General features: G+C 41.6%; 3 protein-coding genes across 11 annotated transcripts in view; 2 read left to right on the forward strand and 1 right to left on the reverse strand.

The window, feature by feature from the left end:
• The window catches only part of LOC128872342 (cytohesin-1-like), a 26,337-nt gene extending 17,975 nt beyond the window's left edge, over positions 1-8,362 (reverse strand). For 2 of the 5 annotated variants that reach the window (XM_054114942.1, XM_054114943.1), the window contains exon 1: positions 1,473-2,734. In XM_054114942.1, the coding sequence (XP_053970917.1) occupies positions 1,473-1,670 (198 nt within the window). In that variant the 5' untranslated portion in view covers positions 1,671-2,734. Of the gene's footprint in view, positions 1-1,472; positions 3,610-3,834; positions 3,909-6,251; positions 7,060-8,212 lie in introns of those variants that run through there. The other 3 variants (XM_054114945.1, XM_054114941.1, XM_054114944.1) reach the window with 3 other exon arrangements.
• A 215-nt stretch (positions 8,363-8,577) lies between these two features.
• LOC128872343 (lactosylceramide 4-alpha-galactosyltransferase-like) lies at positions 8,578-16,347 on the forward strand. The gene is made up of 5 exons (XM_054114947.1): positions 8,578-8,982; positions 9,952-10,245; positions 11,640-12,036; positions 12,983-13,193; positions 14,000-16,347. The coding sequence occupies exons 2-5, from the start codon at positions 10,038-10,040 to the stop codon at positions 14,267-14,269; spliced, it is 1,086 nt and encodes a 361-aa protein (XP_053970922.1). The 5' UTR covers positions 8,578-8,982; positions 9,952-10,037; the 3' UTR covers positions 14,270-16,347.
• A 41-nt stretch (positions 16,348-16,388) lies between these two features.
• On the forward strand, positions 16,389-23,079 carry LOC128872341 (zinc finger protein Xfin-like). Of its 5 annotated transcripts, none has more exons than XM_054114936.1 (3): positions 16,389-16,998; positions 17,145-17,319; positions 18,313-23,079. In XM_054114936.1, exons 2-3 carry the CDS (start codon positions 17,245-17,247, stop codon positions 22,990-22,992), a joined length of 4,755 nt encoding a protein of 1,584 aa, XP_053970911.1. In that variant the 5' UTR covers positions 16,389-16,998; positions 17,145-17,244; the 3' UTR covers positions 22,993-23,079. The 5 variants fall into 5 exon arrangements, with proteins under 5 accessions (XP_053970911.1, XP_053970912.1, XP_053970910.1 ...); XM_054114937.1 differs by having other exon boundaries at positions 17,220-17,319; XM_054114935.1 differs by having other exon boundaries at positions 16,389-16,733.
• Positions 23,080-24,700: the final 1,621 nt, after the last annotated feature.

A 24,700-nucleotide genomic window follows, 5' to 3' on the forward strand; every position in this document is an offset into this window, starting at 1 on the left:
CTTTTTCCTTAGCGAAAATGTTGTCCGAGGCTTCGTTGAGGAGATATCAACGGAAAACACTGACCAATCAGAGCGCGCGTATACAGTTGGAGCGGCCGCGGTAGCGAATGAGCGCGGACGCCTAGTCGCTCCAACGGTATACGCGCGCTCTGATTGGTCAGTGTTTTCCGTTAATATCTCCTCAACGAAGCCTCGGACAACATTTTCGCTAAGGAAAAAGTTGTTTCAAATCACCTCCCGAACCACCCCTTTCAAGGTGTTACAACATTTTCGGGACAGCCTGTAGATCGTTTTCTTGCTCTTAATACGATCGTCGATTTATTTACGAGGCACCCGTTGGCTCCTTTTCAATTACCGGACGTCGGGATCGGGTTCGACCGATAGCAGTTCTCCGTAGAGATTTCAAAGATATGAGCGCGGCTCGGCGTGCCGCATCGCGGCGATTTAATAAGCTCGCAATCGAACCGCGATTTCCATTGTGTCAAATACGGGGTCGTCGATGGTTATTCGAGTCGCTTCGACCGGGTTCGGTAAGCATCGATGCGTTGCCAAGCGACGGAATTCTCGATTCTGTCGGATATATCGGTTGAAAAAAAAAAAGAGAGAATACATTCAATGGCACAATTTTTTTCTTGTGTATTTTGTAAAAAGCTTTCCTTTGTGAGCGATCGGAGTCCAACTTGCTTGATATCCTATTTTTGCGATATCGAGTTGTGGTATACGTTGCACGTGGACGAGTATTTATTAGGGATCCCTACGTCACGTGTATCCAAATACACGGGTACCCGGGTATCGAAATACACGGATATCCAGATACGTATACGTGCATCGAATTATACGGGTACAATATCCAATTATTTTTATATATAAACTTTTACGTAACAAAGCTGTTATTCTAAAATAATGATCCTTATTGATTTTGAAAAAATTGATATGCAGTAAAATAAATAAACAAATAAATAAAAATATAAACATAAGAAGAATAAATATAACGGAATAAATTTTTTAGCGTAATTTATAAAACTTTATTTACTATTGTAGTTAAAATAAATATTCAAGTCACGGGTGACAATAGATAATTCGACGTATGCGTACTCGTGTATTTCGATGCACATGTACGTACCTAGATATTCGTGTATTTCAATATCCGGGTACACTTGTATTTAGATATTCGGGTACCGACGTTTTTCCGTGTTCCCTGTACCCGTGTATCTTAATACCCGTCCAAAACCGTCATCTCTAGTATTTATCTACATTTTAAAGACAGGCGAAACAAGGTCCTCGCTATTAACTGTATCATGAACGGAAATTGCGCGATTTTCCGATGACGCGTAACTTGAATTTGAATAGGAAACGAGGCGAAGAAGAGAAATGTCGATATTCGGGATAAACGAAACGATTGAATTGCGAAGAGGAGTAGAATAATTGAAAGGAAAGCATGGGAGGTTTGACAGAGCACTCGAGCGACTAACCGTAGAGCACGTACTGAGGTCCCAAGCGCTCTTGGCCTGTTTTTGGTATCCCTTTTTGTTCCTTTTACCGGGTCTGCGCAGACTGGAGAACCATCCTGCGGCTATCGCGACGGCGCTAACGTCTCGGCGGTTGTCCGTCCGAACGTTGCCACCGCGGACTTCGTCGAGAGCGTCCACCGATCTGCCGGTGAAAATCATTTTTTTCTCCTCTCCGTCGGTAAACTTGTCCGGAGGAATCGGCGGAATTTATCGCATTCGGCTTTCCTCGCCCTTCGTCTGGCCGGTTAGTTTCAGGAACGATGTGGCCGCACTTTTCGACACCGCACACCGCACACCCCGCACGCTGCACACGACATCGAACTCTCGAGGATGACACTGACGTTTCGTTCGAAAGCCCCGACTCGATCGCTCCCGTCGGAGGAATTACGCGCTAACCGCAACTGGCTGCGTCGAAGGAAACACTCGAAGCCAAAGATTCCACTCGGTTCAACGACCTCGAATCGCAAACGCGATTTTTTTCGATCGATCCGTGATCGATATTACGCACCACGCGGAGAACAGCGAACGACTGCGTATACCCGTAATAACGATTGGGGGAACAGACGATACTCCCTCCTTTCTATACTTGCGCGAACAACAATCTTAAATTCAAAGAGAAGCGTGCGTTCTCGCCGACGCTGATAACCCTTTCGTTATCGTAGTAATGATAATCGCGATCTCGCGAGAAACTATTATCGTCGGGTCTGAAATTGTATTCGTACTTCTAAATCTGTTGTGTTTATGGTAACGCGATAGTACGAGGTGTAACGATTATAGACTGCGTCGCTTAGTCGGAACGACCGTTGCGACGACGAATAACGAACGTTTATATCCGCTCCGTGCAACGGCCGACATACGACTCCCGAGCCAAGGAAAACGGTCGTGCGTTCAGAATGCGCTGGCGCCTCGCGGTGGACGTGTCGTGAACTCGGCTACGCGTACGAATACGAATACGAATACTACTACGAATACAGATCGGCTCTCGCAACTGGGACAGCCTATGCCTCTACTCCTATATCGCTCTTCTGAAAACAACTCCACAAAGACCGTTTTCGCTCGCTCGTTTTCCGCATTTTTCGTTCCGCATTTTACGGGCTCAACTTGGAAATTCATTAGAGAGATTGTTCTAAGCGACGTACCCGTAAATAGGCAGTTGCGTGAACACGCATACGCACAGATGACGCTTATAATCGGATAACAAGGTTATATATTCGTACGACAAATAAGTAAAGGAATAAATAAAAGTAAAAGTTGATACGAGGTCGGTAAAAAAATGGCGGCGCTTTGGTGCGCGCGTACTTGCGAAGATCGTGATTCGCAGACGGAATGCTTCCGAGAACGGGCAGCGTTGAAATTTCGCCGACTGTTTATCAATTGCTGGAGCTCTCGAGTATCGCTAAGGGCGTTGACGGGCTACGGTAAGTAGTAATGTACGATGGAAAAGATTTTTCTTGGTGCCGGTCGTTTGTATTCGAGACAAAAGAAGTAGTTTCGTTCAATTCTGAAACGATCCGTTTTCCAGAAATTACGAGACTTGAAATGTACGAATAAGCGGAATCCTATCTTAGTTTTCGCTATAGCGGAAACGCGTTATCGAAAAAACAACATCCTGACATATTTTCGTGGCAGATATACAGACGCGTGACTCGTCAAAGATAAAATCAAATCATGCTTAGAACTGGTGATACGCAGCATGAACAGTTGTTACATACCTAATACATGTACATTCATCGTCGAAGAGAAAATAAGAAAAGATTCTAAATCGTTCCAAGGTCTCCGATGGCATTACAGCGGTAGCGCTGGAATTATTTTGCCGAGGAAGTCGCCGGACAATTGTATACGGCGCCCTCGCGAGCAGCTTTTTCGTACTCGACGCGATCGGTAGAGTAGACTCCTATCGGTACATTTCCAAGCTTTCTTTCGACTGCGAAGAATCGTTGAGAAATTCGACGACGACCGAATTCTCTTTCCATAAACGATTTGGGCAGAGAGGGATAGAACAAAAGCAGTCTTTGCTCGACTTCGATTCTTTCTACAGTCCTATTTGACCGGAAAGATCACAATGAGAACATGTCGCTCGCGACAGCGGGTTTTATGTGGATTTAAATGAAGAAGCGAACAATGGAACTGTACGCAGTCGGGACACAAATCTCTGCGCGGTCGATTATAAATTTTCAAAGATCTAAATGCATACGGAATGTCTTCGTTCGACGTAACCGTGGAAAAGGTTTATCACGCGGTGACGACTTCGTGTGTTTCGTTATTTCACGAATAAACGGAGCCGCGAATAAAACCGGCAAAAAACTAAGGCCAATCGACTCACTTGTATCTCGAGCAACAGCTCCGTCTTCTTTCGTCTGATGTCTATCAGAATCTTCTGCTGCTCGGGCGTCAATTCTGCAAAGAGGACAAACAAAAGTTTAATCGACGCAAACCGTATCGTTTGCACGATTATCGTAAATAACGCAAATATACACTAACGTTAAATTAGTCGTTTACGCTAACAATGAAGCGGTTAAGGAAATATACAATTTTCCATGGAATCGTTTAAATGGGTTCTCTCTGTGCGTAAGCAAATAATTACACGGATCTATAATTGCACGACCTCCAACTCGAAGCACCGTGAATTGAGTTAATTATTAATTGCTCGGATGGTAACCGACCGTCAATTTTCTAATTTTTAATTCTGAAATTATTCTTTAATTTTATTTCCAATCTTTAATCTTTGGAAAGAAAATCTCGATAAACATAAACGTATCGTTGTTACGTTATACATTATTATACAATTTTTATTGTCCCGTTTTCGCCCATAAATGATTATTAATTGCGAACTCCATCGAACGATGTACTTTTTGGCTGGAATCGACCCGAACCGACGGACCGTTTGGTAACAATGGTGCATCATCGCAACGCGTCTCGTTGCGTCGGCGTCGGCGTCGGTCGAATCGAGGAAGGGGGCTTGCTTATTAGGAACAATTTAACCAAAGATCTAAAAATAGTGTTTCGAATTAAGGCTGGGGTCGCGTAGACCCATCGAATAAACGCAAATGGGATTAAACTTTGTAGAGGAACGAATGGAAAACAGCCGAGTTTTGTTACGTATCTTTGTATAAAAAGCTTGGAGCGATTAGCAGATTACAGGACGGATATCGACGCATCCGTAGCGTAATGTTTCACATAAACAGCGATTACATGTTTACCACCGATAAGAGGTTTGATTACGGATACGGTATAGTTCTAATTAACTAAAGATTACGATTTGCCATTGTAACGTATGCTTGAAAAAAAAAATAACGTTGTAAGTAGGTACGTAGATAGATGCGTACGTGCATTTGGACAGATCCCTTTAATTTGCTCGGTGCCGAGCGTAAACACGAAAATGGGGGGGGAGGCAGATCGTCGAGTAAAGGTCGATTCAGACTATACGACACGTATCGGCACCGACACGACAAAACATTAAAACTAGAGATCACAGTTTTGAACGGGTATCAAAATACACGGATATCCAGGTACGCATACATCGAATTATACGGGTACAGTATCCAATTACATAGTTTCATATACAAACTTTTATGTAAAAAAAGCTTTTATTAAATAATGATCCTTATTCATTTTGAAAATATTGACAAGTAGTAAAACAAATAAATAAAAAAGATATAAACATAAGAAGAATAAATATAACAGAATACGTTTTTTTAGTGTAATTTGTAATACTTTATTTATTACGGTACGTGTCGTTGCCGGAACGTGACGGTCCGTGTCGTATAGTCCGAGTCGCCCGTAACGAGAGCGATCGTGTGCGTGCGGTGTGTACGCCGCGTTTCATACGCCATTCATAACGCGTTCTGCCACCTGCGCTGCGCTGCGGTACGTCGCGTCATGACGGTAGTACCGTATGATCATCCCCGGGCTCGGCCAGGCTCGACCTCTACGCGAGGTTATGTAATTCGAACGGGTACGGTAACCTCTTCCTTTCGCGCGACCAGCGGAAAGTCAGCTCCTCGGATTAGGTTAGGTTACGCGCACAAGAGGAACAATTAGAAACTGTTGCGCGCGAGAATTGTAACGGGGTCGACAGCCATGCTCCGCCGATCGTTACGTTCCAGTGCTCGTTGGGTTTAAATCGAAACTGGTAACGCTGTTAGTTATCGTTACGAATAATTCCAGATGAAAATAACAGTACTGACGCGTTTCGAACGGAAGTTAACCGAGTACATCGAGAAACGCAACGTTTCGCGTGACGGGACGATAGTGAAATATTTTTTTCTTACGACGTACAGATTGTAAACAGTCGAGATAATCCGGCGCATCGAGCTGCGTTGAGAGAATTATTTTTCTATATCTATATCGTATATATTGCGATATCGATTCTAGGTAATCTAGAACCGTTCAATCACGAAGAAAACATCGGACCGTCCCTAAATCTCGTTCGATTTGTTTTCGACGCTGCGGGAAGCTGCGTTTCTTGTTGACAGATGGGGATGAACGTTCGGGAGATTATTCCAAGCGTCGGGCCGAAAACGTTCTATACGCAATGGGATGGAGAAACTAAGAACGAGCGATGTCGAAGAGATCGTCGGTTTCCGTCGCGAGAGAGGTGATCTCGTTTTGTTTACGGTGTGTATCGTGTAGAATAGAAGAAGAGAAAGAACGCGTGCGCTCTGACAGGGAAAACCCAAACTTTTTCCAGGTTGTCGTACGCTGCACCAAACATATCGGGAGTCTCGTGAATTTTCTTACCCGTTGCGCCGAACTGGTCGATCTGGTGGCCACCAGAATTTACTCCCGCGCCTCCCAAACCGTCCAGATCTTGCCACATTTCCGAAAACTCGCACTTTCCGAGCCCACGCACGCACGCACAGGATCACCCACCTTCACTCGAGCGGCGCCATTTTCACTGTGTACCGTACACCGTATAGTATAATACACCATACACCGTACCGATCAACTGACCAACTCTCGACGTTTCGCGAAGCGAGCGCCCTCCGCTCTCGTAGACGAATCCTGAACCAACGATGTCTGCGTCCAACGCACCATTCCGATTCTGTTTTATCGACGCACGAACGTGCCAAACAGAAACGGTCGATACGACTACGTACGCGGTCACCGCAGCGCGTACATCTATTCCAGGGCCGGCGCAAGGCAGGTTCAGGGGTGCGCCGAAGCCAGAGTCAAACTTCGAGTTGACTTCAGCGACAGTTGCGGAAAAAGTAGGAAACTCCGGGACAAGGACAGAGAGGCCGATACAGCAATTGCAGGAGAGACGAGGACGGGGCGATTAGGCTAGCATGATTTTTTTTTCTAGGATATTGAAGCAAAGAAGCGATATTTTCTAATAATTCTGGTTTTAATATATTCGTTACACTTTGACGGATGCGACTCCAAGGCCTGATTTTGCAATTTCGGCCTTAAAACTTTATAAACAATAAAAGTACGTTTGCTATCTTCATTTCATTGCTATCTCATTTCCTACTTTTTCCGCAACTGTCGCTGAAGTCAACGCGAAGTTTGGCTCTGGCTCCTGCGCACCCTTAAAAGGCCCCACGATCTACGAAAATTACTCAATTAATACGTTGACTGCCAGACTAACAATCGTGAGAATGCCTCTATCAGCTTAAATGTTGTTTCTATACAATTAGAAATGACGTAATGTACATCTGTAACATCTACCTATCTGTAACATCTACCTAATGTAACATCTTCCGATTTTGATTAACTTTTTACAGACTGATGATACCATTAACAAATGGATGCAATTTTTACTGAGATGCAAGACATCTTATAAAAAATATATAGCATTTGTAAATAGATAATTCCTCGTTGTAAAATTTAAGCGTAGGATTTGAATGTGAATTCGGGCCCCGCGAAAGGTCACGCCGGCCCTGATCAATGCCTATGGGTGTGTTGCGTGCATCCGCCCCCCTATGACGCAAAAGTATCCAAAGTAAGCTCTTACAAATCTTAATTGCAACAAATTTACCATATCGGCTAATGGAACGGTAGGACGTTCTTGAAACGCATATTCTACTCGTAAATTGTATCTAGAGACGCGGTAGCGTCTCGACGCCAAGTACAAATTTCCGCCACCCTGTACACTGCACTGGCGCTGACGCTATCACGTATCTTTTACTCGTAAAACTGCGATTCCAACCTAACCTGAAACTTCTTTCATTAATATCTCATCACACCTGCAATATTGTCTAAATTTAAAGGCATTTTTCTCATGTAAATCGTACGTAAGCTTTCGAATAAAACCAAAATCAATCAAATCGGTCCATGTACAACTGAGGTATCGTAATATCATGAATCGATCAGAAATTGTAGATTTTTCTTCTGATACCTACATTAATTGGTACGGTGAATTGGTTGTAATTCAGGTTTTATAATTGCATCAGCTTTTATAATTACATACTCGATACATATTGTATTATCCTCGTAAAAGTTGCGGGTTAGAAATTGTATGTAGGTATGTATTAGGTTGTCCCAAAAGTTTCTTTCGTTTTATTAATAAATAATACACACGCAATATTTTTACACGATACATTACACAATATTCAATAAGAAATTAGATTGTCTATCTATATAAATACTGTCACACAAAATAATTCAGTACAAATTACGAAAGAAACTTTTAGGACAACCTAATAGGTATGTAGGTAGATTTGATATGATTTCATATAATGCACAATATTTCCTCTTACATGCGTGAGATCGTCATCTTCATGTATATGCATAATAATTGCATAAGGTAAGGATATAGGTATTCTGCCCCGAACTATGTCCGATTATCCACGAACACGTAATCGTTGCACTACCGAACGTATACCAGTTTTCTATGACGGTATTAGATAAACTGTCTAATTCTCGAACTTACGAACATCGATAACATCCATGTTAGTGGTTTAAGAGCATTTTTCTATATAATATGTGTAAAAACTATTTATAAAATATTTATTACTGTAAATAACAATTGTGTAATATTAAAGGAATTTTATTTGTATCGATTTAACGTTCTTACTACGTGAGAAAGCATTTATTTTGTCATATATATATATACATATATGTATGCATGCATGTGCATGCGTATGAGATCCTCAAATATGAGATCTTCGAAAATATCGTGCTTAGTGGTTGGTTGTAAACAACAAATTCAACGAAAGCCGTCAAGTGGTTCGATCCCACTACAAATGATTGAAAAAAAAAGAAAGAAACGAAATATTTATGTTTATAGGACAGATTTACCAACGCATGCGCCTGTCGACTGTTCACCGGCCATTAGCAACGACATACCCGCAACGCGAGCAGAAACAGAAGAAGAAGCGCGTAGTTGTTGGTTTGGCAGCGCCGGGCGGTACCGTTTGTACCGTTGCGTTTGTTCGAATGACAAAGCGAAAAGTGTCGGTCGACATTGTTCCGATAAAACATTCGATCGCGAACGATCGTTGGTCGGATTTCCACGGAGAATATTTCGGTACGTGGCGGCGACGACGTCCAGGGCGCAGACAGACATCGATCGTTGCATTTCCGTGGAATTTGCGGAGTGCGAACGAAGGGAAACGTTTCATCGGGAACATGCATTAGATCGTGAATTATGCAAAATCGCTTGAAAACGTATTGATAACGATTAAATCGCGCGGCTCAAGGTTCTCGACTGTTGTTATAGTACAATAGAACGGTGTTTACGAGATAGCTAATCTTTTCCCATATAAACGTCGAACAAGAATGCACCTGCTAACGAAACATCGTCGCTACGACCGTTGGACGATGTCGCATGTCGACGACGAACGCATCGCGACGACCTTATCGAACTCGCTTAGGTAGTACTCGCGGAAAAAGGAAACAATTGCATTCGCGTGTTTTCGACGCTCTGTAGTTGCGCGTAGGGTGGCGTGGCTCCGTTGAAGCTAATAAATAATCAACCCTTTCGGTTTGACGACGCTATGCGACCGACGGACACGGTGCAGCCTGTCCTTTGTACGAATCAACGCGCATCCTTACGAGTCTAGCTTTGTTTACGCGTTTCGTAATTTCATTATTATGTATAACACGCGGCATAATTTATGCATGCATGGATGCATGCATGCGTGCGCCTGAGTATCGCGTCATCGCGCCGCGCTAGTGGAATTCAAAGAAGTAATTACAATAATGGAACGGCGATTTAGTGCACCATAAATATCACAGTTTTAAAAAAAGTTGGAACACTGTTACCTAATACGCAACAGTCGGAAATGTAGAGTTTGCGACGAAATGCGTTATTGGTTTACATTGATAATCGCTTCGCCCGGATCGATGAGTGGAAAGGGTAGTTCGTACGATAGCCTCTATCCGTGATTTCATTCGGAAACAGACCTGGCATTCGTCGCGTAGTGCCTGCACGCGTGCACGCGTTGCCTTCGATTGTTTATTTTCGTGTATTTCTTTTTCTACGTGTACCGATCAGGCGCGCGTTACGTCCTCGGTTAGAAGATCGGTAGGAGACATCGTACCAGACGTCCTGCCAGCGAAGCGATCGCTTCCTCCGTTCGAATGCCTCAAACCCGTTCGCGTAAAATGAAGAGAAGACTGATTCTGTGCGTCGTTTGTGCTATCGTACTGGTCGTTATTGTGATTTCGACGAATGGCGATTTCATTCAACGCGTGTCGCTTCTCGTGGACCTCGGCGATCCCAACGATGTCACGTGTTACTATGAAAATAACGCAGCGAACTTTCTTCCGAATTATTATTCGGGATCAGGTACGTTTCGCGGTCAATTTTAACCATTGACCTCTATCCTAACTGGAGTGTGAACTGCGAGAGAGAAGCCGGTCCGATAGAGAGATGCAAGATGAGTGGTTCCGGTGGTACTATCCTATAGCAAATTTACGTGTGGAGGGAGAACACGACTCCTCTTTGTTTGAATTTCGCGGCACTCTAGGAATTATTTACAGATTAGTTATGTACAGATTTGAAATTTATTTCCTTTTTATTTATATATAAAACGATAGAAACATTAATAATAATGACATAATAACGAAATAGTATACATAATTTACATACCGTAATTTAGATCATACAAATATATACAATTTGGTATAGAGCTAAATTTTATTATTTGTCACGATTCAGTTTATATTGTATTATGTCGTCCCATAAGTTCGTGCCGAAGACTGTGTCGAAATTTAATAAAAAACCACAGAAATTTTCTAACAACGGTATAATGACTATAGGAGAGAGGTGAGAAACTATTGTGAAATGAGACAGATTATCTTTTCTTGTGACACTTAAGAGTATGTTTCACATATTAATTTGAGAAATAGAAGTATAAATGGCACGAACTTTTAGGACGATCTAATATTTATCCAATTTTATGTGAAAAAGAATCTGAAAGTAACTCACTCGACAATGCTCAGCGATGCTCAGGTAGGTTATGTTACGGCGTACGTTTGTTCCCTCTCTACAAATAAATTTGCTACAGGACAATACCGGGGAACCACCCATTTTGCATTTCTCTCGGACCTCCGTCGTCTCTACTTCTTCCTACAGGAGTTCACACTCCAGTTAGGATAGAGCTCAATGATTTTAATCGAGTCCAAGTGACCTCTTTATCGCGAATACGATCATATTCGCACGCCTTTTTATACTTTAAACAAAATAATAATAATAAAAAAAAAAAAAGAAAACAAAAATTTATTAACACAATGCTGTAATTTCTTTATTCGTACTACGATACACTTGCACGTGAACACAAGCAATTTATTATCCGATGGAATCAGTTGTGCAATATTTGTCCGATAAAATTTACATAAGTTTGTTTAAATAAGATTAAAAGAAACTACTTTTCATAATTCTTATCCTCGGCTGAGTCGTTCTTTTAGGTTAGTCATACTTGTGCGCGAAAAGAAGATAAAATTAACAGATACGAAACACGAATGTATATGGATACATTATACACACGTACGCGAAGGAGATTACGATTTCCTTGGCACCGCGTGACCGTGTTTTTATTTAATAGAATTTAACAAGTATGCCAAACTTTAAACGAATATACCTAACTTGTTAAGCATGTATGTATGTAAAAAGTCTAAAGAAATATTCTAAGCGCGTGCAAATATATATTCTACAAAAGGTGGTTTGTTATTTTGTTCCAGACGCCGAAGAGCCGAGGAACGACAGAAATATTTTTTTCCACGAGACATCCTGCTTCAACGAAGATAGCCTGATTCTGAACGCACGCCAGGCGTGCGCCGTTGAATCCGCAGCCAAGATGAATCCGAACATGAAAGTGTATCTATTCTTTCTATCCGCCGCGAGAACCTCCAATCAGTCGAGAGATATCTTCGATCTTTTACAGACTTATCCGAACATTAAGATCAAGCATATTTACCCCGAGGAGTACGTAAAAGATACACCATTGGAATTGTGGTACAAGAGCGGCATGCTGCGAACGAGTCAATGGCCAAGGAGTCACATGTCGGACATGCTCAGATATCTCACCCTTTGGAAATACGGAGGGATATATCTCGATCTCGATGTCATCGTTACAACGTGAGTGGATTACAGTAACCTCCATCTCCGAGTTTGGTTAAACTTTACTTTGGCGGAACCTAACATTTTTACGCTGCACTTTATTTTCACGGGCTTGGCGGACTTTTAAAGTTCTCAAGTGTTTCTGTTTACGTAATCCTGTAGATTTCGTCGAGAGAAATCCGAAAGTGACTTTTCCACGCCATGATGCCTTGTAGCCATCACCTGTCGGTAAAACAGATTCTCGTCGGTGGCGGACTTATTGTACTTTTATATCGTTATACCTATTTTTGAAAACTGCAGTAATTCGAGTTAACGGCGTTGGTTCGGGTTATACACGGAGGATATTAATTGCCTGACAAATACGGTAAAAGCGTTAAACTTTACATACCAATAACTTTTAAACCGTTGGATTCCTGACGTTGAAACTTAGTTTTATAAATTCTAGGCATAAAAAATTACTAAATGATAAAAAAGAAGGGAATAATTTTTAGTACCACGAAATCAAGTTTAAGGGGGTATCCAGAATTAGGAGGTCTAAAAAAAGCGGTTTTTCGTGAATTTTTTTTGGGATGGAAAAATATAATTAATCCTATCGAATTTTTTATCCTATTTTCATAGATATTTGAGTAGTCTGTAGAAATTTGTTCAACAAGAAATATTCAAATTCACATTTGTAGAGCACCTCGCAATTAAAACCTCCTATCGACGGAAAAGATGCAGGTCGTAATTTTGGTTTGACGCAAAAAAAGTCGAAAGAAATTTTCATTTTCGTACATTTTTCTTCGATGCGAGCTAAGAAAATTCATACAAAAAAGAATTTTAAACAACTCTTTTATCAAGTTAAAGTGAAAGGTCCGCCAAAGTTTAACCAAACGATTCTCGATTTATAACGAAATCGTCGATAGCTTATTAGCGATGCAACATTACGAGAATCTTTACGAGGGAGGAAACGCATGTTCGACAGATCGCTGGAGCGTTTAACGAACTTCGCCGGAGCTGAAGACTGGGACGACGTTGCCGCTGGCGTGATGGGATTCGATATGTCGTCGCTGGGTCGTCGCATGGCCGACGCCTGTATTCGTGATTTTAAGACGAACTTCCGCGGTTACGATTGGGGAAACAATGGACCTGGCGTGATCACAAGGACTCTGCAAAATATTTGTTCTACGAAATACGTAAGTATCTGTCGGCAACGGCAACCCCATTTACGGTATACGCGGTCTGTCTAAAAAGAAACCGAACTTTTGCTATCGAAAGAAAAAGGTACAAGTAAAGTTTTTACACACACGTTTATTTACTCAAAATAGGTGTATACCGCGTAATTAACATTTCGAAGGACCTTTGCAGCTCCTGTTTTGGTAGCCATAACCTGTCGGTAAAACAGATTCTCGTCGGTGGCGGACTTATTGTACTTTTATATCGTTATACCTATTTTTGAAAACTGCAGTAATTCGAGTTACCTGTACGGCGGTTACAGCGGCCTGAATCTCCGAAATGTTGCTATAATGTGTCTCTTTCGTTGGAATTGGCATTGTTACCTTGGATCATTCACCCTACTCGCCTGATCTGTCTCCCTGCGATTATTTTCTTTTCACAAAATTGAAAATTCCAACGAAAGGGACACGTTACCAAAACAGGAGCTGCAAAGGTCCTTCGAAATGTTAATTACGCGGTCTACACGCTGTATTGACGCAGACGGAGATTATTTTGAGTAAATTAAACGCGTGTGTAAAAACTTTACTTGTACTTTTTTCTTTCGGTAGCAAAAGTTCTGTTTCTTTTTAGCCAAACCGTGTAATATTCGATATAGTTGACGCCAAGTATTTAAGAATCACACAACGAAATCGTATACGATATTACTCTCACCGATAAATCCCTTATCCTTGTCTATTCTGGTACAAGCGAAACTATGTGCAAACAACGAAAACGGAAAGCGTCAAAGTATTGTCCGAACACACATGTCCTTCCTTGCTTTTACCAGGCTCGAGATATGACCACCGCTCGCTGCCACGGCTTTAAAGTATTCCCTCCGACGGCGTTTTATCCGATTCACTACAAAAACTGGAAAATGTACTTCGAGACGAAGGATAAGAATGCGACAATGAAGATGTTGGAAAGAGCCATGGCCATTCACGTTTGGAACAAGCTTAGTAAATCCGAAGAAGTCCGGGTGAACAGCGACGTTCCTTACGCCGTCATCGCGCGGAGACATTGTCCGATCGTTTTTAATAATTGCGGGACGGTATTTTAAATAATTGGAAATGAAAGTTACCGTAAGATAACTTTGAGTCTACGACTAGACTAGACGGAAGACTACGGGGAGAGTGAACTATTTTTTGGTTACGTGACCAATTCGGGAAACGATGACTTATTCTTCGGGACAATATTAGTTAAATCTTCGCTAAGCTAGTCGATAGGTTTTAACAAAAGGAAAATATTGGTTCGGCCGAAATACGTACGAAGATGTTTAGATCTTTAGGAAAGTGATGAAAATTTATAAAACATATCGTAGGGAATTATGCGTATAATTATACATAATGATATTATTTTTTCATTGTAAGCATTGTTAATTCATCACGCGATGATTAGTATTTTATCAATGTTGTCGATTATTTATTCCGTTTTGAATATTTAGTACTTTTGCACCAAGTTTGCAGACTGAGGCCAAATTAGTTGTTTGAACGAAATTAAAATTGTAGTAGGTCGAAAATTTATCGAAGACCTTGCAACTGTGATAATATCTAAGACCAAGTTCTATAAGAAAAAACGAAAGCAATGGAAACGTGTATAGTAGAGACTAGAGATATACATACGTATACATTATGTATTACGTCGACGGTTACGCGTTCTTTGGCGTCGACGTTGCTAATTGCTACTTGGAACTGCTACAAACAGTATTAACCGATTCCGTCGCCAGACTTTACGTTTACGTTTACGATAATTCCTCGTTAGACATTGAACATTTTCTTCACCGTAACCGTGCTAACTATGGACTTTTCAACCCAAATTCTGCCCTAGCTTGCATCTGACTATCGTTCACATTTTAATGTTACATATTACCTTCGTATCAAATTCGAACGCATAGTGCCATAAATTAAAATGCAGATGTTGTTAGAATGAATCGTCTTTGGCTGTGCATTACATTATACGTTTTCACAAATACATTGATTAACTGTGGATTAATTATGCAATAGAATGTTAGATAGGTGTCTAATTGAGTAAAACTACAGGTAAGAAGTGTATGTATATCATTGCAAACATAAGACTTATTCTATTATAATGTGACTAATTCAATCTGTACAGGTAGTAGACCAATCTGTATAGATTCTTATTGTTAGCTTGTCATTTTAGAAAACCATTTCAACATTTTCCTAGCATTGTAGATGTACCTTGTCAGAGGTCCGAGGACATCTTAGTAAGTATTCTATCAGTATTGGAAGAGTATTAGCGAACAACTATATCTATATTTTATCAATATGGTATCATATAGAGTCTAAATCATATTTGCATTGCTCCTTGGACCTCTTTGCAAAGATAACACCTGTATATAATTATCCTAAATAATTAGGACTCAGAAAGTCTGTGGCAAAAGATTTAAAAATTTTATTTAAAAAGACAGATGTGTTGAGAAGTAAACGGCATATCAAAAGTCTGTAATTTATTTATGCATTAAAACTTATATGTCTACACGATGAAACGTTCCAGAAAGTAAAACTATTTAAGCATTGAATGTAAAAAGAGAAAATAAATGTGTTGCAAAATGCAAATATGCATTTCCATATACTAAATTACTATTGGAATGAAATATCAAATTAATAATGATAAATTAAGAACGTCTAGTTATATCTCGACTGTAATGTTTTATTTAAATTTGGGTGCAGTAATGTAAGACCTACTTTGATATACTTTGCATAGATTGCCTTGCAAGTACTTGATTTTTATATGAAATCGGTGTAAGTTTTAGTGGAAGTATTTGCTCAAAAATAGTATAAATAAAAACGTGTTTAGCGATCGCATGCAAAACAATTTTATACCAGAGATATACTTAATTTGTAAATAAAAATTTACAATATGTAAGAATTGCGACAGGAAGATTATTTTTAAATTGTTTTCAAATTAATGCGAAATTAATGTGAAAAAACGTTTCGTAAGACGATTTTTAGATTGCGTAAAATTTAATCATTGGTATCCGTACATTAAATAATAGTACAATTACGTTTCGATTTTACAAGATATCGTTACGTGACATGTGTGTATAACCATAAGAGCTTTGTATACTGTTTTTGAATGTTCATGTTCGTTTGTATATAAAAACAAAATTTCTTTAAAGTTAGTTATTCCATCATTTACCTACCTTTTGCTTCATTTTATATTTTCCATATCACGTTATCCATTGAGTGGATCGTTCCAACAGTTACGATATGGCCGCCGCCAGAGGTCCCGCCAATTCTCTATTTGTTCCGACCAGTGTACAGTTTATAACAATTTATAATATACATTTTTGAATAAATGTAATCCGCATCGAGTCCAAACACGATAAGATGTAACTTTTGAACTTCCCGTCTGTAGAATTGGCTTGTAAGGTTATACGGCAACATGAGTCACGAACTACGAGCCATTGTGTGAACCGAATTGAAAGTCGAAGCTGGTGGAAGCTGGTCAAAGCTCTTTCTCGTACGAGTGGTCGCCATTTTGTTTTCATCAGTCCTATAGAAGTGAGTTGTGAAGTTGAGTGATATAATGATATTGCATTCATTACATTACACATAGTACATATTTGGCAGGCGTATTTAACGGGAATGTACCTTTTTATCTTTTTATAAATGAACAGTGAATTTGTAACGTTACATATTGTCCGCCAACCTAACGTATTTTGTTTCTCCTCTACTCCTTTTGTGTATCGAATCATTTTGAACGTCTGAAGCTTAGACTCTAAACAATCGCGAGCATTTTGCAGTACACGGAGTAACATTAAGAACGGTACTTCTCTTCTCTTTTGTTTCTTAATCGAAAGTAACAAATAAATGTTTGTTTCGGTTTGCTCAGCAATGCAATGAATACAATTGAGTGAAAAATAAGTAGTTCAAAAGAAAGATGATTAAAAGTTAACGTTATTTTATTCTAAGTTTGTATTGCTCGGACAAGTACACGTATGCACTCTCTCATCTGCACCGATCCGTACACACATGGTTCATCTACAGGGGAATGTAATTTCTCAAAGCGAATATGGCTCGAGTCTGCATATATGAACGTGCTGTCAACGCTGTTCTGGCAGATGTTACATTCTACGATAAACTAAATGTAAGTACCATTTAAAACATGATTTAGTAAAAGAATCCAGCTGCATTTAGCGATGATATTAGTTTCCATATATGTTACGTAATATTTCCATGCATATCTACTCCAGTGTTCCAAAGCATATCCTGATACCACAATCGAAACCAAATAATAAGACATCTATGGCTTTTCTATTTAGTCCTTTTAACTCCTTGGAGCCAACTATTCGTTTCTCCTTTAGAGAATACGAATACAATAGCCAGGTAGAGAAGGATAATTTGCTCCATCGTGGAGGATGTCCATTTTTGTTCACATACGTAAATTTGGCCAAAGGCATCCAGAAATATTCACTGCAACATATAGATCCCACTGGTGTCGAATACCTCTGGATTGATAGATAAGAATAGAACTCAGTTTGAGCATACTTTAATTTTTTAATTCTAAAATGCAATTACATTTGAAACTACACATAGAACAATATCAATATTACTTTATAATAGCTTTACGTTACTATAAGGTATATTTATTTTTTATTGTTTCACATAGAGTTAGATATTGTATGTTACAAATTCTGTTCGTACGAATTTATGTTTGTTATTAGTCGAGAAGAGTAACAAGCAAAAAAAATTATTTGTATGATTTTTCGACATTTTACGACATTTCCTGTGAACAATGTTACACGTACGAATTCCAACGAACGTTCGCTGCATCCTGTTATCTACATCCTTGTTCTCAGAGCTGGAGAGTGTAAACGGAGAAGGGAACCTGTGTACGTTTGTGTCTGTGTTTGTATGTGTGTGCGTCTGTACGGCGTGACGGCGTCACGTTTAATCCCGAATCCTTTACATTCCCTATATTTCTTCGGTACAATTAACTCGTTCAATCCATGTAACGAAGTGTCACGTGATCCTTCCTGGGAAGTATGATTTCTAACCTATTGAACCTCGATTTCTAACCTAACGAACGATTTCTCGTGAAATATGTGCAAGCCTTAATTAATTTTGTATATTTTTTCAGCAGTATGTAAACGGAATAAAGATCAAAGATGAGATACGGGATCAGCCGGACACCAACGATTGCGACGCTTCGTTGGCAGTCGACAGATCGTCCCCGGCGACCCGAAGTAAATCGAGAGTAATAGAAGATCGATATTTACTTTCGACGAATAATAAGGAGAACGAGCGTGTATCGTATAAGAAATATGGGGACTCGAAAAACAAAGTATCGAACGTTAACGAAAGAAAACGTAAATGTTGTCTGGCGTCGGAGAATTTAGGAGAGCAAGGGCTTCGAACTGCAAATAAACGTCGAAAGTATTCGCGGGGACGCGGACGCGGGGATCAGTATCGTGCACGCAAGAGGAAACCAAAGTACTCAGCGGAATGCGACGTGTGCTTGGTACTATTTACCAATGAGACTGAGCTGAAGACTCATAAGCTAGTGAACGGAACAGGTTATAGGTGTGTCTGTGATAAATGCAACGCGGTATTCTCGTTGGAATCATCGTTATTGCGGCACAAGTGTTTACCAACGCAACGTCCACAAGTTCGCGGTAGAAAATATTTTATTTGTAACTTCTGCGACCGAAGATTCTCGTATAGGAAACCTTTGCAGTCGCATTTGTTTCACATACACGGAAACCACATTCTCCCTTCGGTGGACGAGGTCGTTGAAAACGTCGACAATGGAACAATAGAAGATGCCGGCCATCGTGTAACTAACGGTGACGCCGATCGAGTTGACGAAGACGTATCGAAAGAAAACGTCGAGGATCACGTAGCGAACAGTCCCACGAGAGACACGTTGAACAGTTCGAATGGCTCACCGAGAAAAAAATTGAGGCAGACGACTCTCACGGAATTTCTTCCATTCTTAACTAAGAAAGAATGCGTTACCCCAGAAAAAGTTGGTTCCGCGGAGAAGACCGTTGTTATTCCTACAGAAAATGTGACAGAAGGTATAAATCTGTTATCTCGAAAAGGGGTAATAGACACACCGATGGGAAACGAAAACTCAGGCTGCCTTGCTCGTATAGAAACCGATTCCTTTATCGATATAATACCATTCGATAAAATAAAAATTGAGCCGGAAGATCCCTACGTTTCTACCCCTTCGCAGAACGCGTCGCGCAGGCTTAAACAAATGGTAAGCGGCGATGGTATCCAGTCGTCGGTTAAATTGTACAATGAAATGCCTCTTGAACCAGTCGGTGAAAGGGGCTCGATTATTGTCACACGGAGAAAAAAACGGGAAAGTGCGCAGATATTGTGGGAACGAAAGCTGAAAGCGGAATATAAATGTAAAGAGTGCGTGATTCCGTTGGAGAGGTGCGACTGGATTCTGAAAGGCGAACATTTATTCAACGAATCGGAACGTAGTATGCTGGAAAGAATCGCCTCGATAAAAACGAAAGAGAACTCGAACGAAGATCGGTTAACGAGTAGAAATTATCCGACGTTGAAAGCGTTGGATGTCCCGCTGGTGAGAGTGAGTAAGGTTGTCAACGTCAAAACGAACGAAGACAAAGAGCGAAGGAGAAAGAGGAGACGTAAACGCGTAACGACGGGTAACGTTAAAGTTAATAACGTAGCAAATCGGTGTAGAATTTGTAAAATGTCATTTTCTTCCAAGAAGAACATGGGCGACCACGTGAAACTACAGCACACGATTTACATTTCGAGTATATGTAACGCCCGTTACACGTCCAAATTCAAGTTGTGGCATCACTATTTAATTCGGCACACGAATTTCGCGAGTAAGAAATGTCACGTTTGTCACGAGAAGCTGAAGACACGCGCGACGCTGGAACGACACATGGTCTTGCACTGCATAAAAAGTATACGATCGAGACACGACCGTCTGCCGATAAATCGCGAGGCGAGGTGCAACGCGGTTAGGAAATTGTATCAGTGCAGAGGTTGCGGTAAACGATATTGGTGGAAGTCGTGTTTGGATCAGCATCGCAGGGTGTGCTCCCGGATGAACGCGAATAAAAATACGAGGAAGAAAGAGGAAGCCTCTTGCGGGAACGGTATTAATACTCGTTTGGGAAACGAGGAAACGACGGCTGTCGCGATTACCAGCGACAGCGGGGCGAATAATTCTTTGACGGAATATTCGGGTAACGCGTCGTTTAATACTTCTTCTGGTACTCGTTTTGTGTCCGCGTTACCCCATCCGGATCGGTCGCAGTCGCAATCGCCGACAGTAAATCGCAAAAGGCTGATCAATAGCATCGTATGCGTGAAAGGTTACCAAATCGACGTGAGCGGATTGGACAAAACGAAATTTCCCTGCGTCATTTGCAATCGACAATTTCAAACGTTCCAGAACTTGTGTTTACACGAGCGTACATACTGCAAGCCCGCCGACAGTCCTTGCACGGTCTGCGGTACCGCGTTCACTACAAAGAGACTCTTGCAACGTCACGTGATCGACACTCACGCGGCCACGTCATCGCAAACCTACAAGTATTTTTGCAAGTATTGCAACCAGGGTTTCATTAAAAAACCGAACCTCCACGTTCACGAGCGTCACTTTCACAGCAGCGAGCAAGCCGTCACGACGTCGAGACCGTGTCAGAGCAACGAAAGTACCCTGAGCGTGAACACGGTGTGCTCCGTCTGTAACTTGGTGTTCGAGTCTTACGAGCGTTTCGTCGAGCACAACATGTACTATTACAAGGGGCAAGTTTTCACGTGTATGTTTTGCAGTCAGACGTTCGACGGGCTGTTCATGCTTCACCATCACAGCAAGTTGATACATTACACGGAGGCGACACGTACCTCGTACGCTTACATGTGCGACGTATGCAACGAGGGATTCTCCCAAGAATCGCATTTCCACGCGCACAAGTTCCACGTGCATTTGAGGGATGCGCCCGCTGACACCGGCGACCAACTAACGATACAGGACCACAATTACGCGCTGAAATTGAACAACCACGACAAGCAGATGAAGATACCGCTGATGCCGTACACTTGCGACGTGTGCACCTTGAGCTTCACCAACGAGACCGATCTACGGACGCACGAGATGGAATACTCTCTCGACGGTGACTTCCAGTGTAGCAAGTGCGAGAGGAAGTGCAGCAGCTACGCCATTCTTAGCAAGCATCAAAGTTTGAACCACAGCGATTGCGAGGCGAGCAAGTGTTACAGGTGCCGGTTCTGCGGGGAGGTGTTGACGACGAGCAAATCGATCGTGTGCCACGAGAGACACTTTCACGCGACCGGCTGCGCTTCGCGGAGTTCCTCTTCGAAGAACGGGAGCCAGCGGTCCGTCGGCAAGGTTCGCGACGATTCTCACGACGCGAGGGATCGCTTCACGTGCGTGACTTGCGGCACGAGGTTCGACGAAGAGACCGAGCTAAAGGATCACTTGTTGGAATACTCCGACATCGGTGGGTATTCGTGCGACGTTTGTCGTAGAAAGTTCGGGGACTCGCATCGTTTGGAGAAGCACCGAACGAAACACGCGAGAATGAACGCTGTGTTGTCCGAGCATCACTGTCCTATATGCCACGAGGAATTTACTAGCGCTGCGAATGTTCGGATGCACATATTACACTTGCACGGGTACGAAACGTTTTCAGGCGTGCCTACCGAACGACCGATCGGCACTCGAACGAACAGCGATACGACGACGAACGCGGTTGTAAACGTCGAAACTGGATCTGCCAGTTCGTTAAACGGTTCTATTTCCTCTTCTACCGATCAACCGCAGCAACGTCTCTTGAGATGTCCGGAGTGCTATATAACGTTCGACACTGAAATTAATTTACGGAAACATAGGTTGCAGTTCCTCGATACCGGCAACTACATATGCGAGTATTGCGGTCGTAAATTTCCTAGGCTGAAGCTGCTCAGAGCGCATGTAAATAAACACAGCGCCAACGTCGAGGATCAAGCCCGCTACTTGAAGCACGAATGCCTCTACTGCGACGAAAAGTTTCGACATCTGGCGTCCCAGTATTCGCATATCGTGCATCTACACGGGGATAAGTTGAACGGTAAGAACAAAAAGGATCTACCGTTCGCTGATACCAACCTGGACTTGAACGCTATAATGAACGACCTCGACCATGACCTACTCGACGATTTCGAAGACGACCGCTGTTCCGAAAATGCCCCGCTGGAAGTTGTCGACGGAGCCGTCGAACAACCGGTTGCAGCGAATCCCGTGAACGAATCGAACGGCGAACAGGAAGTATCGTCTTCGACGGTAGTCAATGCTGCCGATGAAGAATGTATCTCTCGAAGGGACGCGACCGACTCAAAGAATCTTTATACCTGTCCTATATGTAGTTTAACATTCACGGCGTCGAATAGATTCAAATTACATTTTAAGTTCACCCATTGCGACTCGACTTTCGCCGAAGAACGGGTGTTTATGGAACGCGCCCGCAAAGTACAAGCATCCCTTTCCTCGACTGGTCACGAAATGCCAAAAGACTTCAACGTAGACGTAGACGATTCCGACGTGGTAGAAATCATTTTCGAAAAGAAGGCGCGCAACGGAGAATGCCATCCAAGGATTCCAGTGTCCGATAAAGATAATTCCTACATCCAGGTGTCTCGCGACTGTTACTTAAGATCCACGATCAAACATATCGGAAGTTCGCCCGTGGCGAATGCAGCCGCGGTAACCGGGAATCTTTCGAAACTGAAAGTGAAGTCGTTCGCGAAATTTAATTAAACGGCAGTCTGTGGGACGCTTTACGGCAATACTCCGGTGTCAAACGCTTCAAGCGGCTAAAGTATCAGAAATTACCTGTTGCGACTGGATAGTGCAGTGTCGGGAGAAAATTGATCAAGAAAATTTGTATAATTCGAACTGGTGTCTGTCGAGAACGATTGCCACGTTTCCAAATCGAGCTTTAATTACATTTCTTACTCCGTAATTACTAGAATCGATCTTGTTAATCATCGAATTCGGTTGATACATTTAATGTCGATTACCGTTGATCCAAGTATCGCTATTCGACTAGGATTGCATTATCGAAGGTGGCGTTTTCCTTTGTACTGTTTTTTACCCTTTAAATACTATTAAAGTTACGATAGATTTTACTTATTTATAGGCTTGGAAACATTTCTGTTGGCACGGCTATTAACGTGCCAGCGACTTGGTATCATAGAATAAATTGCGCTCGTTGAAATTTCCTTTCCCCTTGTTTTGGTAGTATTTTATTATCACGATTAAGGTGTATACTCGATAATTAAAAGTCGACGAAGAGTCTGTACTCGCGACCACAGATTCTGTAAACTTTTTCTTTCGTCGATCGAAATTTCATTGTCGCATTGCGTTGCGTTCCCTTATCGTTTTGATATTGATTTGAAAATATTACCAAAACAAGCGAATGAATTTTCCGTGAACACGAAGCATTATTAAAGATTGTAATTAGATTTTAACCGAATATTTTCGACGATACATGAGCGTCGTCGAACGATGATGTCATGGGTAGAAATCTGTGGTATTTAATGTGGCATTAAATGTGGTATTAAATGCGTGTATCGTGATGGAGATGGTACCAAAACCATTACGAATAACAGTTCTGTAGTGCAATCCTATGGTACAGCTGTTCGGAGGAGAGTTGCATCTCTGCAAAATTGAACACATCGAGACAGTAGTCGGATGTAATTTTTCTATGACCACTTATTTTCATAATATTAATTGCAATACAAAAATAAATGTGAAGCGTAATTTGTGGGGATTCTTTATTTAGTAGCAACTGATCGCGTACTGTACATATGTAGAATCTCGATGATTCCAAGTAGCGAGTTTTAAATAATTTTATCGGCAAGAAGTAGAGACCAAGTGTGTGGAATTACGTAAAAGAGTTGCTGGACCGTGGCGCTCTAACCTTAAAACGGTAACGATTACCGTCAGACATGTATCGATGTTATGACTCTGGCGTACATTCGAACTGTGTAAACTTGCCATTCCATCACGTTCGTCGTTGTCTATGAGCAGTCAATTCGAGTTGGATTAGTTCCGAGAATGAATCATTTACCTATGACGAGTGATAACAAGCATGTTCTCTTAGACGAAGTGGTACATCTGAGAACAAAATCAAGGAACAGTTGAGAAATAAAAGTTGTAAGCAATTAAACGAAATATCTTATTCTCGTAAACTTTACAATAACAACGATAATAGAAGTTCTATTATTTTCACTTTTCGAAAGTGTTGATGAGTTTCCAAGACTGTCGGGTGTTGAAACTGTTCCGTGAAAAATGTCTAATTGGCCGTGTCCAAATTGACTGTCGCGCGGCGACAAAATCAGTCGTAGCCGAGCCGCGGGAAGAGTGGGGGCAAGGTGTAGGTTCTATTCGCGCTAACTTCTCGAGACGCTTTCGTCGATTAGATAGGATAGAAAATCGTCATCCTTTTTTCCCTTCTATCCTT

This window comes from Hylaeus volcanicus, chromosome 2 (assembly GCF_026283585.1).
Source record: "Hylaeus volcanicus isolate JK05 chromosome 2, UHH_iyHylVolc1.0_haploid, whole genome shotgun sequence".
Taxonomy (NCBI): Eukaryota; Metazoa; Arthropoda; class Insecta; order Hymenoptera; family Colletidae; genus Hylaeus; species Hylaeus volcanicus.